Here is a 19,114-nt window from a genome sequence, read left to right on the forward strand (position 1 = left end):
AGGAAGCAGAGCTGATCCGAGGGGGTGGTTGAAAGGCCCAGTTAGCAAGTGATGTGAGCAGTGCAGATCACAGGGGAGCTTGTAGGAGTCTGGCTTTCTTACACTGTGACACTGTTCCTGTGGATATATTAAACTGGTGACACAATGTAGCACCCTCTGTAAGAACGCATCTACAAGTGGACTCCCCTCATCCAAGCACTGTGGGCATTCAGTCTGTTGTCAGTCGCCTCATAGTTGACTTCACTGCACTGTAGAATTCAGTGCTGGTGGCCGGCGCCGTGGCTCAACAGGCTAATCCTCTGCCTTGTGGCGCCGGCACACCGGGTTCTAGTCTCGGTTGGGGCGCCGGATTCTGTCCCAGTTGCCCCTCTTCCAGGCCAGCTCTCTGCTATGGCCCGCGAAGGCAGTGGAGGATGGCCCAAGCCCTTGGGCCCTGCACCCACATGGGAGACCAGGAGAAGCACCTGGCTCCAAGCTTCGGATCAGTGCGATGCGCCGGCCGCTGCGGCCATTGGAGGGTGAACCAACAGCAAAAAGGAAGACCTTTCTCTCTGTCTCTCTCTCTCTCTCACTATCCACTCTGCCTGTAAAAAAAAAAAAAAAAAAATTCAGTGCTGGATTGTGTGGTGTGCATTTTTGTTCCCCAGTGTGGAGCCACAGCACAAGCTCAAGTGAAGAGGTAGCCATCTTCCTGGTTCTGAGGTTGTCTTCAAGGAGGCGCTTTCCCCTCTGTATGGAAGGGTGAAGCTGATAACTGCCATTTATTTGTACTGTGCAGAGCCTCCCCTCTGTAGGAAAAGGGGATTCCGTGGTGTCAGACTGGGAACCAGGGAGAAGTGTCCAAACTGTGGTCTTGTTTAGAAAGTCAGGATGTTAAAGAGATGCAGATGACAAGGAAGAATGGTTATCTGCATGTTTGGTTTTCTCTAAGAATAGTGACTTTTTATATCCTAGTTTTTTTTTCTCCCTTAGTTGTGGCAATTTATGATTACACAAAAGACAAGGAGGATGAGCTGTCCTTCCAGGAAGGAGCCATCATCTACGTCATCAAGAAGAATGACGACGGCTGGTACGAGGGCGTGATGAACGGAGTGACGGGGCTCTTCCCGGGCAACTACGTGGAGTCCATCATGCATTATTCCGAGTGACGCGGCGGGGCTGTGCGGCCCTCGCAGGAACAGTCAGGTCTCCCCGGAGTACTCACGGCCCGGGGCGCCCCTTCCAGTGAAACAGAACGAAGGATACAAACGATAAAACGACTTTTTTTTTTTTTTTTAATCCCCGAGTATTGAAAACAAAAAAGAAAGCCAACGCTGAGCAGACGGGTCTTTTTGCAGTGATTCATGCCACGCTGAGCTATCGAGTGATGCACTGTGACTGGTTCCGAGGTGGCAAAGCGGGAACCGCCTAACCGTGTAGCTGAACACATCAGATTGACTGATTCGGGACACTGGGATCGTTCTCAGGAATACTGGACACCCTCGGATTCCTCCTCCCACAAAACCCGTGGCATTGGGTGTTCTCTGCCTGTGCTAAGGGGTTAGCTTCATGCCCAGTGGGTACTGGTGCCCGCACTTCCTTCCGCTTGGAAGAGGAGGAGGAAATCGATACTTAACTCCACGGTAACCACGGTTCCGTTGTCTCAGCAGCCTTGTTCCTCCTGGACACTGAATTCCGCCTCCTCAGCACCTGGGTGTGCCCAGCGAGCTGACCCTGAACGCACTTGTATCCCTCCTTCCCCAGTGTGTAGGTGACAGGATGCTGCTCTGGGAGTCTGCAGACATGGCGGGCTGGGTAGACTGCACGCTGTGATGCACCACGCTGCCGGGGAGCAGCCGGGAAGCAGTTGGGGTGGGGGGTGGTTCCTGGGGAGGCGGCGGGAGGGTCCGAGAGCATCCCGAACCTTGCCAGAGGTGCAGTGTGGGGCCCTCCTTTTCCCTACATAGAAAGACCCTGTTCCCAGCCTCCTCCTGGCCACCCTGGGGCGCTGGGAGAGGGAGCCTCACTGTGATGGGACCCTGAGGGGCTTCTCAGCCCCAACCCATCTCACACTCAGAACATCCTAGCTGGAGAACAGCAACAGGCCACAGTACTGACCCCCTCACTAATTTAGAAGCAGTAACAGAAGAATTTTACTTCCATTTGTTCAGCTGTTAGGGTTCTACACGGAGTGGAGTTTGCAGGCCAGTGGCTTCCTTCGTCACGCCTGCTGTCCCCTAAGTACTGGGAACCCCCGGCAAGGCACACAGTGCAGGCAGGAACTTGAGTGCAAAATGAGCAGGCGGAAGTTAATGTTCCTATTGCACATCTGTGCTCAGAGCAGAGCCCTGCATTGCTGAGCAACAGACTCAGCTGTAGAGATTCCTACTCAAGACTTTGTAAAGTTGTAATTAAGAAGAAGAAGAAAGGTAACTGGGCTTAACTGTTTTGCTTCCTGATTTCCCCAGACTGGTCTTAGCTTTACTAACTTGCCTCCAGTCCACATTCCACTTCGTGCTTTCTTGAGTCATCTTGATGTCCCTTAGTGTTCCTTCACAGTCAGTGCCGCTGAGCCTTCAACCCCATCGGACACCCAAACCAGACTGTTTGGATCGGGTAAACCCTGCTTAGTGCTGGTGTGCAACTGGACAAACAGCTTTGAAATTACGTGTTCCAACTATATTTTTGAGTAGTTTCTTTGCTGAGAGTATTTTGTGGTTTAAGGTGTTTTGAAATCCAACAAATAGCTCCCGGCTCCCCACCAGAGGAGACCCCTGTGCAGTGCGCCTGCTGGACCCTTGCTGGATGGGAGTATGCCAGATACTTGGTGAAGGCCTCTTTATATTTAACATCTGCGGTGGCAGGAGTCCATGACTTAGCCAATATTTTCTATATTATTTGGTACTGTTGTGTGTGTGTGACTTTTGTTTAACAAATGATATTTGTTGGATTTTCTGCCCACTTCTTTTGTACAGTTTTGAATTCTATAGATTGTCTCAGAAGGATATAATGTAATGATGGGCCAGGCCTGCATTGGAGACTTTTAATGTATGTAATATTTCATAGATTGCATGCTATTAATAGTCTGTGAGGGTAATATTTCCTGTTGTGTTTCCCCCTTTATCTTCCTGTAAACTAAAAGATGGTTGGTATTAGGAATTCCAAATGAATGCAGAGAAATCTTACATGCTTTTAATATTACAGCGAGGATGATCCAAGTCGCAGATCTGCTGAACAGCAAGCAACCATTTTGTAAGGATAGAATCTGGTGGGAAAAGATTCTTCCCTCTGAAGTTCATTTAGACTGTGGTCATCTCATTACAATTTTTTTAAAAAGTCACTGCATAATGGGTTTTTTTTTTTTTTGGTGTTAATATTCCAGAGTTGGTGGAGATATGAATGAAAATACACTGTTTTTGTTTTTGAACTATGGCCAAGACAATAAATTGGAAACAAAGTACCAGCGCATCAAAATCTAGACCTGAGACATCCAGACTAATGTGTTCGGAATAAATACTAATCTGCCAAGACGTCTCGTTCCGTATTTTCTGTCTCGGCCTTTTTCCTTTCTCCCTCAGTAGCATGTGCTGTTCTCACCTTAGGGCTGGGGAGAACTTGCTAACTCCGCTGTGTTGCTGAGAGTCACTGGGGATGAGCGTCCTCATCCTCCTCCTCCGACTGTTTGGTCCCAGCGAGAGCAGCCGCTGTGTACGTCTTCCCAGCGCTGTCTGTATCGTGGCTGTGCCACATAGCTGTGCTTTGTGTGGAGTAAATTGATTTTTCTGTTTGGGAGGCATCAAAATACAGTTTGCTGTTATCTTCGTTTTTATTTTATTTTAGTAGCTGCCATTTCTGCACCTCTAGGAGCTACCTCCCCCTCGGTTACCTTTTCTCCTCCATGGGCATTGCTGTGTCCTGAGGGCCACCTTTACCTTTGCAGAGGGTTTGCTGCAGGAATGGGCAGGTGACTGCCGGTCTTTGAAAAGGATGGGGCCTGTTCACGTCTGAACTTCTTTCGCCAGGAACTCCCCACCCTGAGTTACTTTGAATCAAAGGATTTTAAAGCTAGATTTTAGCATCTCTGGTTCCGTCTCTTGACTGGTAAGGTTAGATGTTTTGTTTCAGATGAACAGCTGATAACAGAACTCCTGACTCAACGCCCAGTGGTCCTCTCTGCACAACTGTCTTAATTAAATGTGCTGTATTTTTCTTTAAGATTATACTTGATGGATGTCTTTAGGAATATACTTGAACCACCATGTTTCAATAAATGCCCTCTGAGTATTCAGACTCTCTAAAACTGTACTAAGTGCAACCTTAGTGAAAACAATCATTTACCCCTTCTAAAACTGTCATTAAATACATTTTCCCATAAGGTCTGTGGAGCAAAAATACAGTGTTAGTTCAGCAGTGGCAGGAGCACAGCAGCCAGCCTTATTTGAGAGCCTTAGTAAAGTTTTTAAGTGGAGGCATTGAGCTCATCAACCTTTAAGTTTACTTTATGCTGATCTTTGTTCTTATTTTGAGAATCTCGTAATTCTAAATGAAATTATGAATGAAACGACAGGGCCTAGCTGTGTATAAATGATCCTTGCTAAATAAGGTTTTTGTAAAAAAAAAAAAAAAAACTTATTTTCACATTAAAATGAAACCTCTTTTGCAACTTCAGAAATCTATGGAAAAGCAGTTTTTAATCATACTTCTGTCCATGTACCTTTTTTCTTAAGAAAATGGTTTACAAAAAAGAATGTCAACAATTGTGATCTGGCCAGTTGTGCTTTTTAGCTCCCAGAGGGAGAGCTGGTATTGAGCAAAATCCATTCATTCAGGAAAACTTGAGGGAGCAGTTGCCAGTACTGTTTCTTGTGTGTGCCATTAAACCACCTCCAGATGAGCGGGGGAACATTCACTTTTTAATTTTTTAATTGTATTTGGGGTTATTGCTGTGTACTAAGAACTTGACCTAAATAAAAATCCCACAAAGTATATTCAGTTGTCTTATGAAATTATTTATCGTAAGTAACCATTCTAGGTGGTTTGGGATACCATGAAAATGTTGAGCTTGCAATAAGGATAATGTGTCAAGTTTCCTCTCCTGCAGTTGCCCTGATTATGAACTGCTTTCTTCCCACTTCCCCCCAACTACATCTAAATTCTCAATGTCAGTGTTTTTCTAACACTGAAAATGGGAGTGACAAAAGTACTGCAGATGGTCCAAGTTGTGACTAAAAGAAAACTAGCAAGACTGTTCTGTTGTTGGCTCAGAATTTTCTGATGTTATGTCTGAGTAACTCTGGACCCAAAGCCATGCTCCCGTGAACCCCAAGAATGTTTCAGTCCCCCCTCCCCTGCCCTCTGCACCTTTATCCTTGGATGTCCTCAGGTGACAGAATCCTATGGAATACCTGGATAATGCCATTTACATCTTAGAAAGCGCGACTAGGAGGAGTCTCAGGCAAGGGAACAGCTAAGTTCAATAGCCAGTCTTCTGTGAGCCTTACTTGGCTCTTTTTGGGTTATGTTGGAATTACACATTTGGCCAAAATGCTTTGTGGATTTGTGGAGGGGGTCTAAGCCCTAATTCCATCCTCTTTTCAGTCCGTGTTTACTGCACTGACCCTTTTCCTCTGAGGCCAAAGTGCAGGTGTAGTTTTCAAAACCAGACAGGACTGGCAGCTGGTGAGTGACAGTGATGTTTTCCATTTTGGGGAAATGGTAACATGGTTTGTAGACAGAGTGGAGCACACACAGACACATACGTTGAAGTTGGCAGCCCAACACATACCGTGACTCCAGAACGCTGAAACAAAACATCCCTTTTTTGTACTACTTTTTACTAGTTGTACTTTATTTAAAGAAAATTTTAAGCTAGTACTTCTTAATTGCTAATATATTTAATGGCCCAAGCTCCCCAGTTTGTTGGTATAAACTAGACTATCCTTAAAAGTTAACAAGTTGAACACATCAAACTAGTTTATCCACCTTCACACTTAGTTTGTTCTTATTGTACAACTTAATTTTGGGTACCCCCAACATGAAGCAAAACCAGGTTCTTAATGGTGCCAATTCACACACACCATCTGGATGAGAATCTATGGTTGGTTGGTGTTGGTTTATTATCATCAGTGACCAGGTAAGGTGACAAAATGCAAACATGTAACTGAAAAACCAATTTAGCTGACTGTACAACCACTGTCCTAAGCCATTACAATAGTTTACTGACAGTAACTGGCAAGAGTTCACTTGGAAAATAACTTCATCCAGCAGAACGTGATCAGTAGTACTGAATCTCTCATATCTCTCTCTCTCTCTCTCCAGCTTTGCACAATCAGGGAGCAAGGCACATAATGAAATGAGAGCATACATTGATGCAGAGGAAAACAACAAAGCTGAGAAAAAATTGACCCTCTTCACTGAGCTGTGCATAATCCTTTGAATAATGTCCTCTGTGTAACAGTTCAGGTTGTCTTTTTCATGCTTTAGAAAAGTATATTTCTACACTGTATCTATCTATGGCAAAGCTGGAAGTCAGTGTAAGCTTTGACTCCATTTTTTAAAGAAGTAGGGCAAGAACGGAGGCAGGGGCAACCCCACTTATGTGCAACTTTCCTTTAAAACAGTAAACAACGTTTTTACAACACTGAGCACAAGCTAATGGTATTTTACCTTAAATGTACATCTCTGTAAGTCACTAGTGACTCATAATAGAACTTAAGTAAATTCATTTGAAACATTCCAGTTAATGCTTATTTTCTAGAAGGATTATTTACAAGAAGAAAAAAAATTCCGGAGGTGGACAGTCATGACAAATGGCAGTTTTTGGTATCAGGTTACAATAAACTTAACGAACAAGGGACGGTTCCAGAAAGTAGGTTTGTTTCATTTCGTTGTCCCCTAAGTGCTGCAGACATGTTCTACTGCCTAGGAAGAGGCTGAGGCTTCAGTAGCCGGGAGCCTGCGACTGGAAGCCGCCTGTTGTCAACACAGCCCCTCCTCGGGCGCTCTGCCCCCGAGGCCCTTCTCCCAGCGTCTTTGGTAGAAAAGAGCCAGACCTCATTTCAGTGATGAAGCCATCTCCTGTAAGACCGGCACTCCTTCCATTCCTATCAGGACCCTCATCTGCCTTTGCTTCAGTAAGCACCTCAGAGTGTGTGCGCGTGTGTGTGTGTGCGTGTGTGTGTGATGCTATTCCTCCGAGAGTTCAAGGCACTGGGGATTACAGCAAGGGTTTTCTCTTGTAAATGGTTTACAAGAGCAAACCAATTAGAGGTTTTGTTTTTCTCCTAATGTTACCAAGTATGTTTTGCTGATCTTTGCTTGGAATTGATTGTGCAGCTAGATTTCAGGTTTCTTGTACACACAGACAAGGGCACAATAAGAACGGAGCACTTTTTATTTGCAGGATAGTCTGGGAAAGGTGTAGAAATGTTCTCACTGGATTTCAAAGTGAACATCTCAGAAGACAGTGGGATGTTTAATTTTGTTCTACCTGCAGTTCTCTTTGGATCCAGTCTCTGTGAGAGGTCACACATCCTCCAGGGACAGGGATACCCTGCTTCATTTACACAACTAATGCAAAGTGTACAAAACAAAAAGTGCCAAAAACCACCTGCAGTCTAAGGGAGTTTTGTTTTAAAGAGATACTCATCTTCTCATTAAGAGTGTGGCCCGCGTTACTGCAAGCAGTCACCACAGTCACAGTCATCCAAGGCCACTGGGGCTCACCTGGCCTCGCCTGGAGTAAAGTCTGATTACGCCAGCTACACATTTGTTAGCTGCGTTGATGTGAAAGTTTGGTGACATATTAAAATCGCAATGGGTTTCTTGTTTTGGAATTACCTTGTGTTTGTAATACAAAATTGCTTTTAGCTGAGGAGCAAGGTGGCAGTCAGATCAAACCCGTCCACACCGCTAGCTGGAATCCTGTGCAGACTAACTCCGAACCGTACCCCCTGGACCGAGGCTTACCGGCAGTGTGTGTTCTCCAGAACGCCGGCGTCCGACACTTACCGAACACACAGGCCTGCTAACCTTCCTCCTAACAGCCAGCACTGTCAGAATCGCTGTACCCGCTGTGTTGGATCCGCTCAGCGCTGTTTCTAGGGAGAAGCGGACGCCCAGTGGGCGGAGCACCCGGAGGCCGAGGCGTGTGGAGCACGGCGGTGCAGGCTGCACTCATTCCCTAAGGCAGTCTTCCTCACTGTCAACAGTTCCAGAAATGTTTGAAAGCCTGATGTACAGTTAAGTGGTTATTTGTATAAACTTCAAGTTTTGCCCAAGTGAGAATTATCACTAAGGGAAAAAATGTATTTAAATTTGCTTGAGTAGCCCAGTTGGTTCTACAATGAATATGGAATAGTCTAATAATTACGTTAGCACCATGAACCTGAAGTAAGCTGTTCTACTAACCAACAGGTACTGCTGCCCTTCAGAGCTGATGCCAAGACTTTTAAGCATAGAATGGGTCAATTTTCAAATTATTTATAGTAAAAATGATGGGTGTCACTGCACTTGGTCAGTATGGCCTTGTCCCCTGTCCCCATCTCCTTGGGCCTGAAGAAGCCCAGCAGAGTGGCAGTGAAAGAGGCTTAGCACCAGGCTCCCGTGGCAGCGGGCGCTCCCACAGGCGAAGAGCGCTACCGAACACAGGGCTCTCACTGAACTGCCTCCCACCAGGCTCACCACCACTGGAGAGCTGGCATCCCACACCTGAGTGCTGCTTTGGGTCCCGGCTGCTCTTCGAATCCAGCTTCCTACTAATGCACCTGGGAGGGCAGTGGATGATGGTCCACATAGCTGGTCCCTGCCACCAGGCGGCGAGACCCAGAGAGAGTACCTGGCTCTGGCTTCAGCCTGGCCCAGCATTTGGGGAGTAAACCAGTGGGTGAAGATCTCTGTCTGCCTTTCAAATAAATCAATGTTTTTTTAAAAAAACCAACCAACCAAAAAAAACCACATCCCAACAAACATCCAAATTAAAGAAAAACCACTAGGAAGTTACACACTAGGAGCATAATCTAACATATTTTTTTTTTTGGTTCAGTTTCACATTTAGTAAAAATTCAACAGCTCTTTGGAGAAATGTAAGGGGAAACAGCTGCTGCCGGCCAAGCCACTGGCCGTGAGTGACATCGCTCCTGCCCCGCGATCCGTGTGGCGTCACTGATGCTCAGAAGGCCGCCAGCTGTCCCAGGAAGCCACACCACAAGCCCCGGTGCAGAGCGGCTGTCGGGACTGGCAGACAGGAAATCCCACACTAGAACAGACGCTCAGATCACCAGTGCAAGGTCAGGGGCACACAATTTTTTTTTTCCTTCAAGGAAAACTTGTCACTTCCGTATTAAAAAAAATTAAGCCCCACAACAAAACACTCGACTCGAAACTCAAGAGATGGCTATTTCGAGAAGAGGACTCGCACTGTCGTCAGCTCCTACCCCACGACACCGGTGCTCCTCAGAATTATGAAGGCAGAATAGTAGGAAATTGCCACAGAGGAGCTTGGCAATCTGAACGCAAAGGTTACCCAAACTGCTGTGCGTGGAGAAATGACCGGGGCAGGCAGTCCGCGGCCACTTCCCGGGGCTGTCGGGCACACAGAACTCTGCGGCCACTCTGAAACGGCCAGTACCTTCCAGAAGCAGGGCTGCCCTTCCCGCTTCACAGCCACAGCCATCTCTCGCCAGTGCCCTGGGCGGCCAGCAGCCGAGGCGCCAGCCCTCACTCCCTGTGCACACGGCACCACTCCCGCCTGCTCGCCCTCTGCCATCTGCCCCGCTTCGCCGGCATCCCCCACCCCCCCAATCCTTACTCACAACAGGCGCAGGTGCTCAGGACAAGACGTGCTCATTTCCAGTTGCAGCGTGGCCGTTTTTAACCTTGTTGAAGAGCAGCGCTAAGATTGCGTTTTATTCATCAGTTTATCATGGTAAATTGGCAAGGCAGTACACTCTCCCCTCATGTACCGAGGAAAATTCATAGGGAAAAAAGCCCGGCGGCACCGGGTGAAGCACAGTCTCGTGTGCCGCTGGTGCGCTGCTTCCGGCCCTGCGCCCCGCACGTGCGTCTGCGCTCCGTCACAACACCTGGGAACCTAGACAAGTAAAACCAGGCTGCAACCGGCAAAGGTCCCAGGAGCTCTAGTGGCTGCGGACCAACTTGTCAAACTGTTCTCTCCCTGATAGGCCGCACTTAACCCTTCCTTGTACGACATGCTACCGCCCACGACCACCCTGATGCGACTTCTGTCCAGAGCCCATTTTGTACTCATTTGTCTTACCACCCTTCCCCTCTCAGAGAGCGGTACACACAAAGGCTGGCATTTCAGAAGGTGATTTTGTTTGTCCTGACTGTGTCACGCTGGGCACAGTCTACGGATACCCAACAGCAGCAGCCAGCTAAGGTGTGCACCGGTGACCCAAGGACGCGCTGGGACACAGCATACTGGGGCTACTGTGTTGCACAATCTCACAGTGAATCAGAACAAGGACCGCGACATGGAGCTGTTGACGCTGGTGAAGCTTCATAAAGCGCTGCTGGAAAGGAACCAAGCAGGGCTGCAGGGCTACACCACCCACGTGCTGCAGGCCAAAGCCCCTCCCGAGAAAGGACCCGTGCACCTGCAACAGCTGAGTTACACCATGGGTTTGCTTGTGTGCACAACCACATGCACCCTGAAAACTTCCCTCCTGCTCTGTGCACTGTTCTGGGAAGCTGAGAGGTTCTTGTGTGTTAAAGTGCCCTTCATGTTCAGTAACGAAGTGTCAGCCACAGCATTCTAACCTCCGGCGATGGGGGACACACGTGTGGCAGCCCTGCAGCTCCGCCAGCCACCTGGTGGCCTCTCAGAGTGAGGAACAGCACACTGCACACCTACTCCTCGGTTATGTAATACACAACATGCAGAGAGGCCGCGCTCGGACACACGCTTACAAAACACCTTCTATGTCAGCTAGCTTTTGGTCCAATCCGTATGACAGATCAAAAAAATCATATAGGACAGCACACAGAGCCCCTTTCCATGCCTCTTCAAACCAAAATACACGAAACTCACTTTTCAGACCAGGAGAGAAAAAGAAATAAATAGACTCTCTCTCAGCGCGCGCTATATACACATATGTATACATACATACATACACACAATCTATTTCTAGCCATGTGTGTGTACGCGCACACATGCACAGCTGGACACTACCTGAATAACATCACACCCGGAGCCTCTGCGCACCTGAGTCCACAGGCACGCAGCTGAGCTGATTGTAGAACTGACTACAGCTACCACGGACAAGAGTCCCACGGTGGCTACCAGTCTCTCGAGAGCTTGGTGCTCTGGTCTCTCTTGGGGGGCGCGGGAGGGGGTCCCCTCCGCAGGGTCGCGTAGCCCGATATGTGGCTGCCTCCGTAGCCAGCCTTCTGTGGATCAGTCAGCAGCTCGGGGGGCGGCGGGGGCAAGGCCATGTCATCCATGGTGGCCGTGGGTTCTGCTCGGGACGCGCGGGAGGACGACAGTGAGCCGTGCCGGGTGACGGACTTCCTCTGCAGGGTCCTGTTGAGGTCGGCCAGGAAGGCGGGCTGCACGCTAAGGCTGGCCTTGGGCGAGGTGGGCACTTGGGGCAAGACCGCGGCCGTCGGGGGCGGCTCGGCGCCCTCGGCCTGCGTGAGGCGCGTGCTGTCGTTCCGCCTGGGCCGCGTGGGCGGAGGGGCCCGCTTGGCCGACGACTTGGCCCACGGCTGCGGCTGCGGCTGCGGGTTGACGACGGCCACTTTGGGCGAGGTGCTCCCCGAGAACACCGCGGGGATCTCTATCGGGGGCAGAGGCAGCTCGGTTTCGGGGGGAGGCGGCGGGAAGTCGGAGTCCGAGGGCGGGGACGGGAACTCCGCGGCCGAGTCTTTGCGTGCGCCCAGGGCCGGGGCTCTGGCGGGCGCGCCGCCCTGCTGCAGCGCCCCGGGAAGGTGCACCCCGGAGAGGTTGAGCTTCCCCGGTTTCGGGGGTGCTGCCGGAGGGCCCGGCTCCGCGGCCAAGGCGAACTTGCTGACCAGACTGTCCACCGAGGGCCGCTTGGGCTCGGGCGGCTCCGCGCCTGCGGCGGACTTAATGCTGGAGTTGCGCTGGGGGGTCGGGGGCGGCTTCTTCCCCCCGGGGCTGGAGGTCTTGCTGCTCTTCTTGCCGGGAGATCCGCTTCGGTCCGGGGCGGGAGCAGCTGTGGGCGGCCCAGGTGGGGGGGGCGGCGGCGGGGGCGGCGGGGCCGGGGCCGGTGGGGGCGGCGGCGGCGGCGGCGGGAACACCAGGCTGCTTTCCGGCGGGGGAGGCGGGAAGTCGGGAGAAGGGGCCGGGGCGGAGCTCGGCTGCCACTTAGGCTTTGCTTTCACTGCAGGGGGGGACTGTGGGGCCGCGGGCTTCGCGGGCTGGGGGTCCCCCGGGGGCGGGGGGAACTGGCTGGCCAGCTGCTTCACCACCGAGGGCGCGGGCGACAGCGGAGACGGAGGGGGCTTCACACAGAAGCTCTGCTGCTTGGGTAGCGTGGGAGGGGGCACGGGGCCCGGAGGGGCGGGCGGGCCGTGAAGCGCGGGGAAAGCTGGCTGCTTTTTGGCCGGGGGCACCGGTGGGGTGGGTGTAGGCGGCGCGGCCTGGGTGGCGGCGGGCGGCGCGCTGGTCTTGGCGCTGGTCGGTGGCGGGATGGTCACCTGGGGCTTGGGGGGTGCTTGAGGAGGGAGGGTCGCGGGCACGGCGGCGGGAGCCGGTGGGGGCGTGGGAGGAGCTGCCTGAGTAACCTGTTGGACCTGATGGATCTTCAGTGGAGGCGGTGGGGGGCTGAACTGCGGGAGGGATGGGGTGCAGGGGGCCGGCTTGAGCTGGGCCATGGCCGAGCCGGGGGTTGGGGGTGGCGGAGGGGGAGGCGGTGGGGGGACAACGCCGCTGGGGGGCACCAGGACCTGAGGCTTAGCCGACTGCGAGGCCGGGGGCGGAGGCTTGAACAGGGGCCCCGAATGCTGAGCCGCGTTCTGCAGCCTCGTGATGGTGCTGTACTTGACAAACATGGTGGCGGCCGAGCCTGAAGACGACGCAGACTGGCTGGGGAGCGGGGGAGGCGGCGGGGGTGGCGGAGGCGGCGGGGGTGGCGGCGGCGGTGGGGGCGGCGGCAGAGGGGGCGAAGGCTGAGAAGCCGTGTAGGGGGTCACCATCTTGGGTTGTGGGGACGAAGGGGGCATAAGTGACGTGTAGGGCCGATTCACAGACTCCATTCTGGCCTAAAGGCGTTGGGGTGGGGGAGAGAACAAACAGAACCGTTACGGAGGAAGGCCTGGGTTACGTGACCCTAAAAGGTCGGAGCACCTGGCGATCCGGGAGACAGACCCCGTCGGGAAGGCTAAGATCCGACTCCCTGCGCAGGAACCACACAGATTCCGTTTTACCCCAAAAGTATTCGCAAACTGCCTCACGCTCCGAGGTCACGCGGACGTCGGGCTGCGCTCCGTGCAGGCCCGTGTGGACAGCCTCTGAGCACCGCCCCTGCTGGGCTCTGGCTAGGGAGCTGTGAGGGCCCATGACCGAGTCGGCAGCAGGCAGGTTAGCAGGAGGGCAGAGAGGGCCGCGCCGGGCACCGAGATGGCTCCCGGGTGCTAAGAAGCAGACAGCGCAGTGAGAATGCTCAGCAGGCGTGCACAGTCACACGGGGTGGAGGCGCTCAGCACGCGCTGGTGGTCGGGAGACACCCGCAGCCAACATGCACAGAAACCCAGCAAAGCCAGTAAAGGGCTGGGGGACAGTCTTCACGTTTGTTTTACTGGAAAATCCATGAAGGATGCTCCGTAAACACTACAGCAACTGATCGTGAAAGCGCACGGAAGAGGAGAGGAAACCCAGCCTGTGCGCCTCGGGTGCTGGGATGCACACGGCCGATCATGCAGGACTGTAACGCAAGCTCTTTCCAAGAGAAGGAAGGAAGGACGGACCCCGGTTTCATAACTTCCAGTACATCTTTTAGGCTTTTAACAAACGTCGAGGATCCAAGATAAACCATTTGGTTTCAAGTAAGAACGGCATCTGATTAGCGTGGAGAATGCTTGGGTTAGTGAACTAGAAGGCTCGTGATAGGGCTCAATTCTAACGCCCATCAGGACACTCAGGTTTCCCTGAAAAATTACACCTCCAGGTAGAAGTATTAGTCTGTAAAATCAGTTATAGGAGCCACCCAGGTTAATGTGTTTCCACAGAACAGCCCCTGACCTTAACTTGACCCTGTCTTGGCTGCTTCGGGGGTGCGGACCTTAGCTGCGCTGGCCTTCTCATTGGGCACCTGAGCCTGAGGTAACAGGGAAGAAACACAGGGGCATCAGGACACAAGCAAACGTCAGTGCTGCACACACGGCAGCGCGTGCGCCTTCCCAACTCCACGCGTGGACAGACCACGCTGAGCTCGGAGCATCTGGGCTTTTGTTGCCCTTGGCCTTACACGTACCAAGAACGTAGCTCCATGACTTAAAGTGCACACGGATCTCACCATGAATCATTCACTAAGGCAAAGAATTCTTCTTTAATCAATTAGCAAACCAGCTTCTCCAGTGTGTACTTAGAATAGCTGCTCCATCCAAACTGATTAAATGGGAGGAGGGAGAGAGAGCTGTTTGTTAAAAGTCTGAGTCTGGTGAGGGAGTTGGACTGTCAGCACGTTGAGCATTTAGGTCATTAGAACCAATTCTCAAATATTCGCTGCTGAGGGAACTGCAGCTGATGCCTGCCCCACCCTTTCCAGGTAATCAACCTCTGCAGAACTAGAAAACATTTATTTTAAGAAATAAATAAGTTAAAATGTCCATTTATGTCTCCTTTGTAGTTGTACTTTATGTGTAAGTGACTCAGACCAAATGAACAACAACAATCAAGGTGATCCCTGGGAAAACCCCAAGACTGTCAGGCCAGAGGCGATGCTGGGCTCAGGATGAGGTGAGCGCGGCGTCATGAAGTGGGGACTGCAGCAGGTCACACTGCCCACAGAACTAGAGGCTCTGTGGGTACTGCTCAAAGTTCGGGAAGAACAGATTAAAAATTTGAAATCCGTGCATATGAGTAGTCTTCAAGAAGTTCACAGAAAATGTGTATTATGAAAAAACTACGTATGGATTTCAAAATCTTTTTTGCTACAACATTTTTTCATTGTTTTCCCATGAACCTTCTGAAGTAGCCCTGACTGGACAGAGGACTGCCATGTTTTTCAACTGCACTTTAAGAACCTCTGTGTTTTTCCAAATATTATCTACAGGCTTACTAAGTACACTCATCCTTCAGTGCCACTAAACAATCTACTAGCAAAGCTCAGGAATCCAACATCTAAGAGTACAGCATAATTAGAGAAAATCCATCCACGAACGTCAAAAAGAAAAAGATAAAGGATGGGTCTGAATATATTTAATTAACTATGAATAAAAACTAGGTGTAAGCAGCTTCTCTGGGATGTATTTAGGTCACTGGTACTACTCATCCAAATAAAGGAGTTACGCTGCCAGGGTTTGTTTAATTTTGCGATCTTAGGTCATTTGGGTCAGTTTGCAAATACTCATTTTGAAGGGGCAGTCAGAGCAACAGGTCTCTGTGAAACAGTTCCACGTATTATCATCATGAAAACTGAAGATTAAAGATAACTGAAATAGGACCAAAACAAGATTCCGAATAAAGGAATAAAAGAGTAAGCAGTTAGCCCCAGGGAGCATGACCGATTTTTCTATGTGAATTAGACGATGTGTTACCTTGCTGGACTCTTCCAGCTGAGTGCCTCGCTTCCAGGCTTCAGAGAAGATGGAGCTCACGGCGCTCTGGGAACGGACGTGTCCTGCGGGCTGGGTGTCCGAGACGCCACTATCAGACTGATTAGAGTGATTCGACTGAGACTCTGTTGACAACAGTTTCCAAAAAATATAATTAAGTCCATCAGCATTATTATAAAAGTATGAATATGGATGTGCAGAGCTTTTACAGAAAGCCAAGTGCCATATACAATAGCAAGTTCATCTTACTCAATCCACTCGTGATCAACCAGCCAATATTTTTCACTAGAAAATGGGGAATCTTGGATTCTTTTTAAACAGTTCACCACCACAACAATAAAAGATTTACAATGTTGGTATCCTGACAACCCATTTTTCATGAAATCAACTTCTAAAAAGTTAAAGATTATCTATGAACGATCAATGGAGGGGCGTTTTCAATCAGGTGTTCATTACGTGGAGAAACAGGCTATTTACTCTCCCCGCTCCAGGCCATCTCAGAGCTATATCCAAAACATTCAACTCATACACAGTAATTACGTGTTTTTGATGAACAATATTTAGAAGTTGAATTCCAAGTGAGAAATGTGTTTCCTGGAGACCCAGGTGTTGGCCCAGTAGGCCAGCAGGCATGCCATAGCCTGGCCCTCCAGTAAGGCACAGAAAGATCTTCATGTGAGCAGGGCCTGTGGGAAGGGCTGAGTGAATGGTATGTCTCTCAACAGACAGATGGGCTAAGGGAACTGGCATGATTATTTCCCGGACTTCAGGTCAGGTCAAACCACCATGCAGGTGCTCCTATCTCAGTGCCCAGCATCTCGGGGAAACTGAGCTGTGAAAGGTGACCCCACTCAATCCTCTGTGATGGGTGAGTGTTACTGCACTGCAGTAGTAACTAAGTCCAGCCCAGTTAGCCAGTAAAGTCAGATACAACAGCCACAGAGAAATCCTAACCCGAACTTCTCTGAATAAAGTTAAGAAAATCCTTTGAAAGAAAATGAAAGCGATGTAAAATAAAACCTCTCTTCTTTCTTGGTGGTTCAATAGCTGAGTAGTTTTGGAAAAACTACAACTTCACTAGCCTCATTTATCATCTCTATTTAGTATCTAGGACAACAGCCAAATAGGACAGGAGGCTGGAACTCATGAACCCTTGAGCTCTCCTCAACATTAATATATTTGATTTTATGGTTTACATTAACAAGTCTGCCCAACACGTCACAAAAAGTATATGAATGATGCTGGAGTGGGAAAAGGCATTGTGCCATTTCATAAAATGTGGAGGTACTTGACTTGTTAAATGCTATATATGTATGTATTTTAAATATTAATCTTTTCTCAAGCATCTATCCCTTAAATTTTGTTTTCTAAAATCCTACCGATGGGGAGAGTGGTGCAGCAGTTAAGGACATCACTTGGATAGCCCATGTCCCATGTTGGAGTGCCTGGTTCAAGTCAACAACTCTGTTCCCAACTCCACGTCCTGCTGATGTGTACTTTGGGAGGTAACAAGTGATGGCTCAAGTAGGTGGGCCTCTGCCACTCGCAGGGAAGATCTGGGTGGAGTCCCCAGCTCCTGCCTGTGGGCGTGTGGGAAATGAACCAGCATAAGGGCTATCAATTTGTCTTGTCTCTGTGGATCTCTCTACCTCTCAAGTGAAAAACAACAATCACTATTTGAAATCCCACTTGCTACACCCTTGTCTTTTCAATCCATCTTCCTCAAGATACTTTTTCCATTTTAATAAAAGTGCAGTTTTAAATACTCACATATTAGATATGTGATTATTAGAACAGCTTATTACTATGGTGTTGTCACAAATAAGGAGCTAATACTGGGTATGTTACTATTAACTCCATATTTTAGTCAGATTTCATCGGCTTTTTCCTAATGTTCTTTTTCTGACTCAGGATGCCACACCACAGTTGGTAGCATGTTTGGTGTAACAGTTTGGCAAATGGTGAGAAACCAGGACCTCACTGTCCCTGGGATGTCACTGCTTCTTAGCCCCTCAAGGGACAGAACCAGGGTATACATGCAAATATACATTAACCCAGGTATATATACTTCTGAATTTGTTTTATATTTACTTGTTTATAAACAAGTCATATCTTGTTTTTAAACCAATACTATTTAATGTGATTTTTTTCACTAAAAACATGCCAGAACAATAAAAATATTGCTTTTAGAGGCTATGAATACTCAAGGAGCATTCTGAAGGGAAAGGAGCATTAATCTTAACATATGGTAACAGTACACTTGTTTAAATGATATGGAATCTGAAGATAAGCACCTTCTGAGTACCACTGATTTCCCATGAGAATGTAAGAAAGTCTGATGTTAAGTGGCTTCCTGAGCTGGGATACTGAATTAGTTCCATGAATCTCCTTCTACTGCAATGTCAGGAAACCTGTGTGGTGGGAGGCCAGTTTCACCAGGGATTCTGACTCCCCAGAGCAATTTCTTTGACAGATTACACATTAATAGTTGTTTTTCAGCTGTTTGAGTTTTAATGAATTTTATTAATATAAATATCCCAAATTCCTGGATTTAGAAGTTTATACGCTGATTTTCCATTTCAAATTCATTTGTAACTACCCAAGATAATGTCCTCTCTAACAAATAAAAATTAAAAAGGCATCTGTTGATTATGATTTGACTCTGGTTTCTAAGAAACCAGCTGAAACTATCAGGTCAACTATCAGTCCCTCGAGACTTTCATAATAAAAAAGTGATACTGCCAAGCATTTTGAACTACCTGGAATGCTGGAGGAACTGGATCCTGATTTGATGCTAGAGCTGGATAAGGAAGTCCAGTCATAAGCAGACTCTGTCCTCTTCAAGGCTTCTTGATAGTTCACGTAGAGCTGCTTCCCATACTAAAGTGAAGGCAGTGAATGATTATATCTGAACTCTGCTAGGTAGGTCTGACACAGAAGGATGAAGTGGGAGAGAGGGACACTTTGCGCTGATTCATAGTTTGTAGTAAAATTAACACCAATAAGACTTCAAAACATCATTTAATATCAATAAATTATAATCTCTTATTTTTCCTCATTTTGAGATAGGCAGTAAGAAGTCAACACTTGATTCTAATTTATATTCACTATAAACATTTTTTCATCCCAAATTCTCTATCCTCAGCACTATTCAGGATATTGCTCCAAATTGGGTTGGTATATGATCATTATTCAAGTAGTCAATCAAAAAAATTTATTTTCCTCTGGCTAAATCCTGCTATATTAGAATCATGTAGTATACTCCCCAAAGCCAAAATAAATCACTTTGATGCTATCCAAGCTTTTATCAACAGTATTATTCCACAGATACTAACTGTTGAAAGTTTAATCCTATTACCAAGGAAAAAAGACAGCA

General features: G+C 48.7%; 2 protein-coding genes across 14 annotated transcripts in view; one reads left to right on the forward strand and one right to left on the reverse strand.

Moving 5' to 3' along the window:
- Positions 1-4,502, forward strand: part of ABI2 (abl interactor 2) — a 113,522-nt gene extending 109,020 nt beyond the window's left edge. For all 11 annotated transcript variants that reach the window (XM_062190131.1, XM_062190113.1, XM_062190122.1 and 8 more), the window contains one exon: positions 973-4,502. In XM_062190131.1, coding sequence (XP_062046115.1) covers positions 973-1,148 — 176 coding nt within the window. In that variant the 3' untranslated portion in view covers positions 1,149-4,502. The remainder of the gene's footprint in view (positions 1-972) is intronic.
- Positions 1-19,114, reverse strand: part of RAPH1 (Ras association (RalGDS/AF-6) and pleckstrin homology domains 1) — a 129,576-nt gene that overhangs the window by 4,300 nt on the left and 106,162 nt on the right. The window contains exons 14-17 of one of the 3 annotated variants that reach the window (XM_062190104.1): positions 18,498-18,618; positions 15,721-15,863; positions 14,204-14,279; positions 13,140-13,224 (exon numbers count right to left, since the gene is read on the reverse strand). In XM_062190104.1, the coding sequence (XP_062046088.1) occupies positions 14,205-14,279; positions 15,721-15,863; positions 18,498-18,618 (339 nt within the window). In that variant the 3' untranslated portion in view covers positions 13,140-13,224; position 14,204. Of the gene's footprint in view, positions 1-4,593; positions 13,225-14,203; positions 14,280-15,720; positions 15,864-18,497; positions 18,619-19,114 lie in introns of those variants that run through there. The other 2 variants (XM_062190101.1, XM_062190107.1) reach the window with 2 other exon arrangements.

Source organism: Lepus europaeus, chromosome 1 (assembly GCF_033115175.1).
Source record: "Lepus europaeus isolate LE1 chromosome 1, mLepTim1.pri, whole genome shotgun sequence".
NCBI lineage: Eukaryota > Metazoa > Chordata > Mammalia > Lagomorpha > Leporidae > Lepus > Lepus europaeus.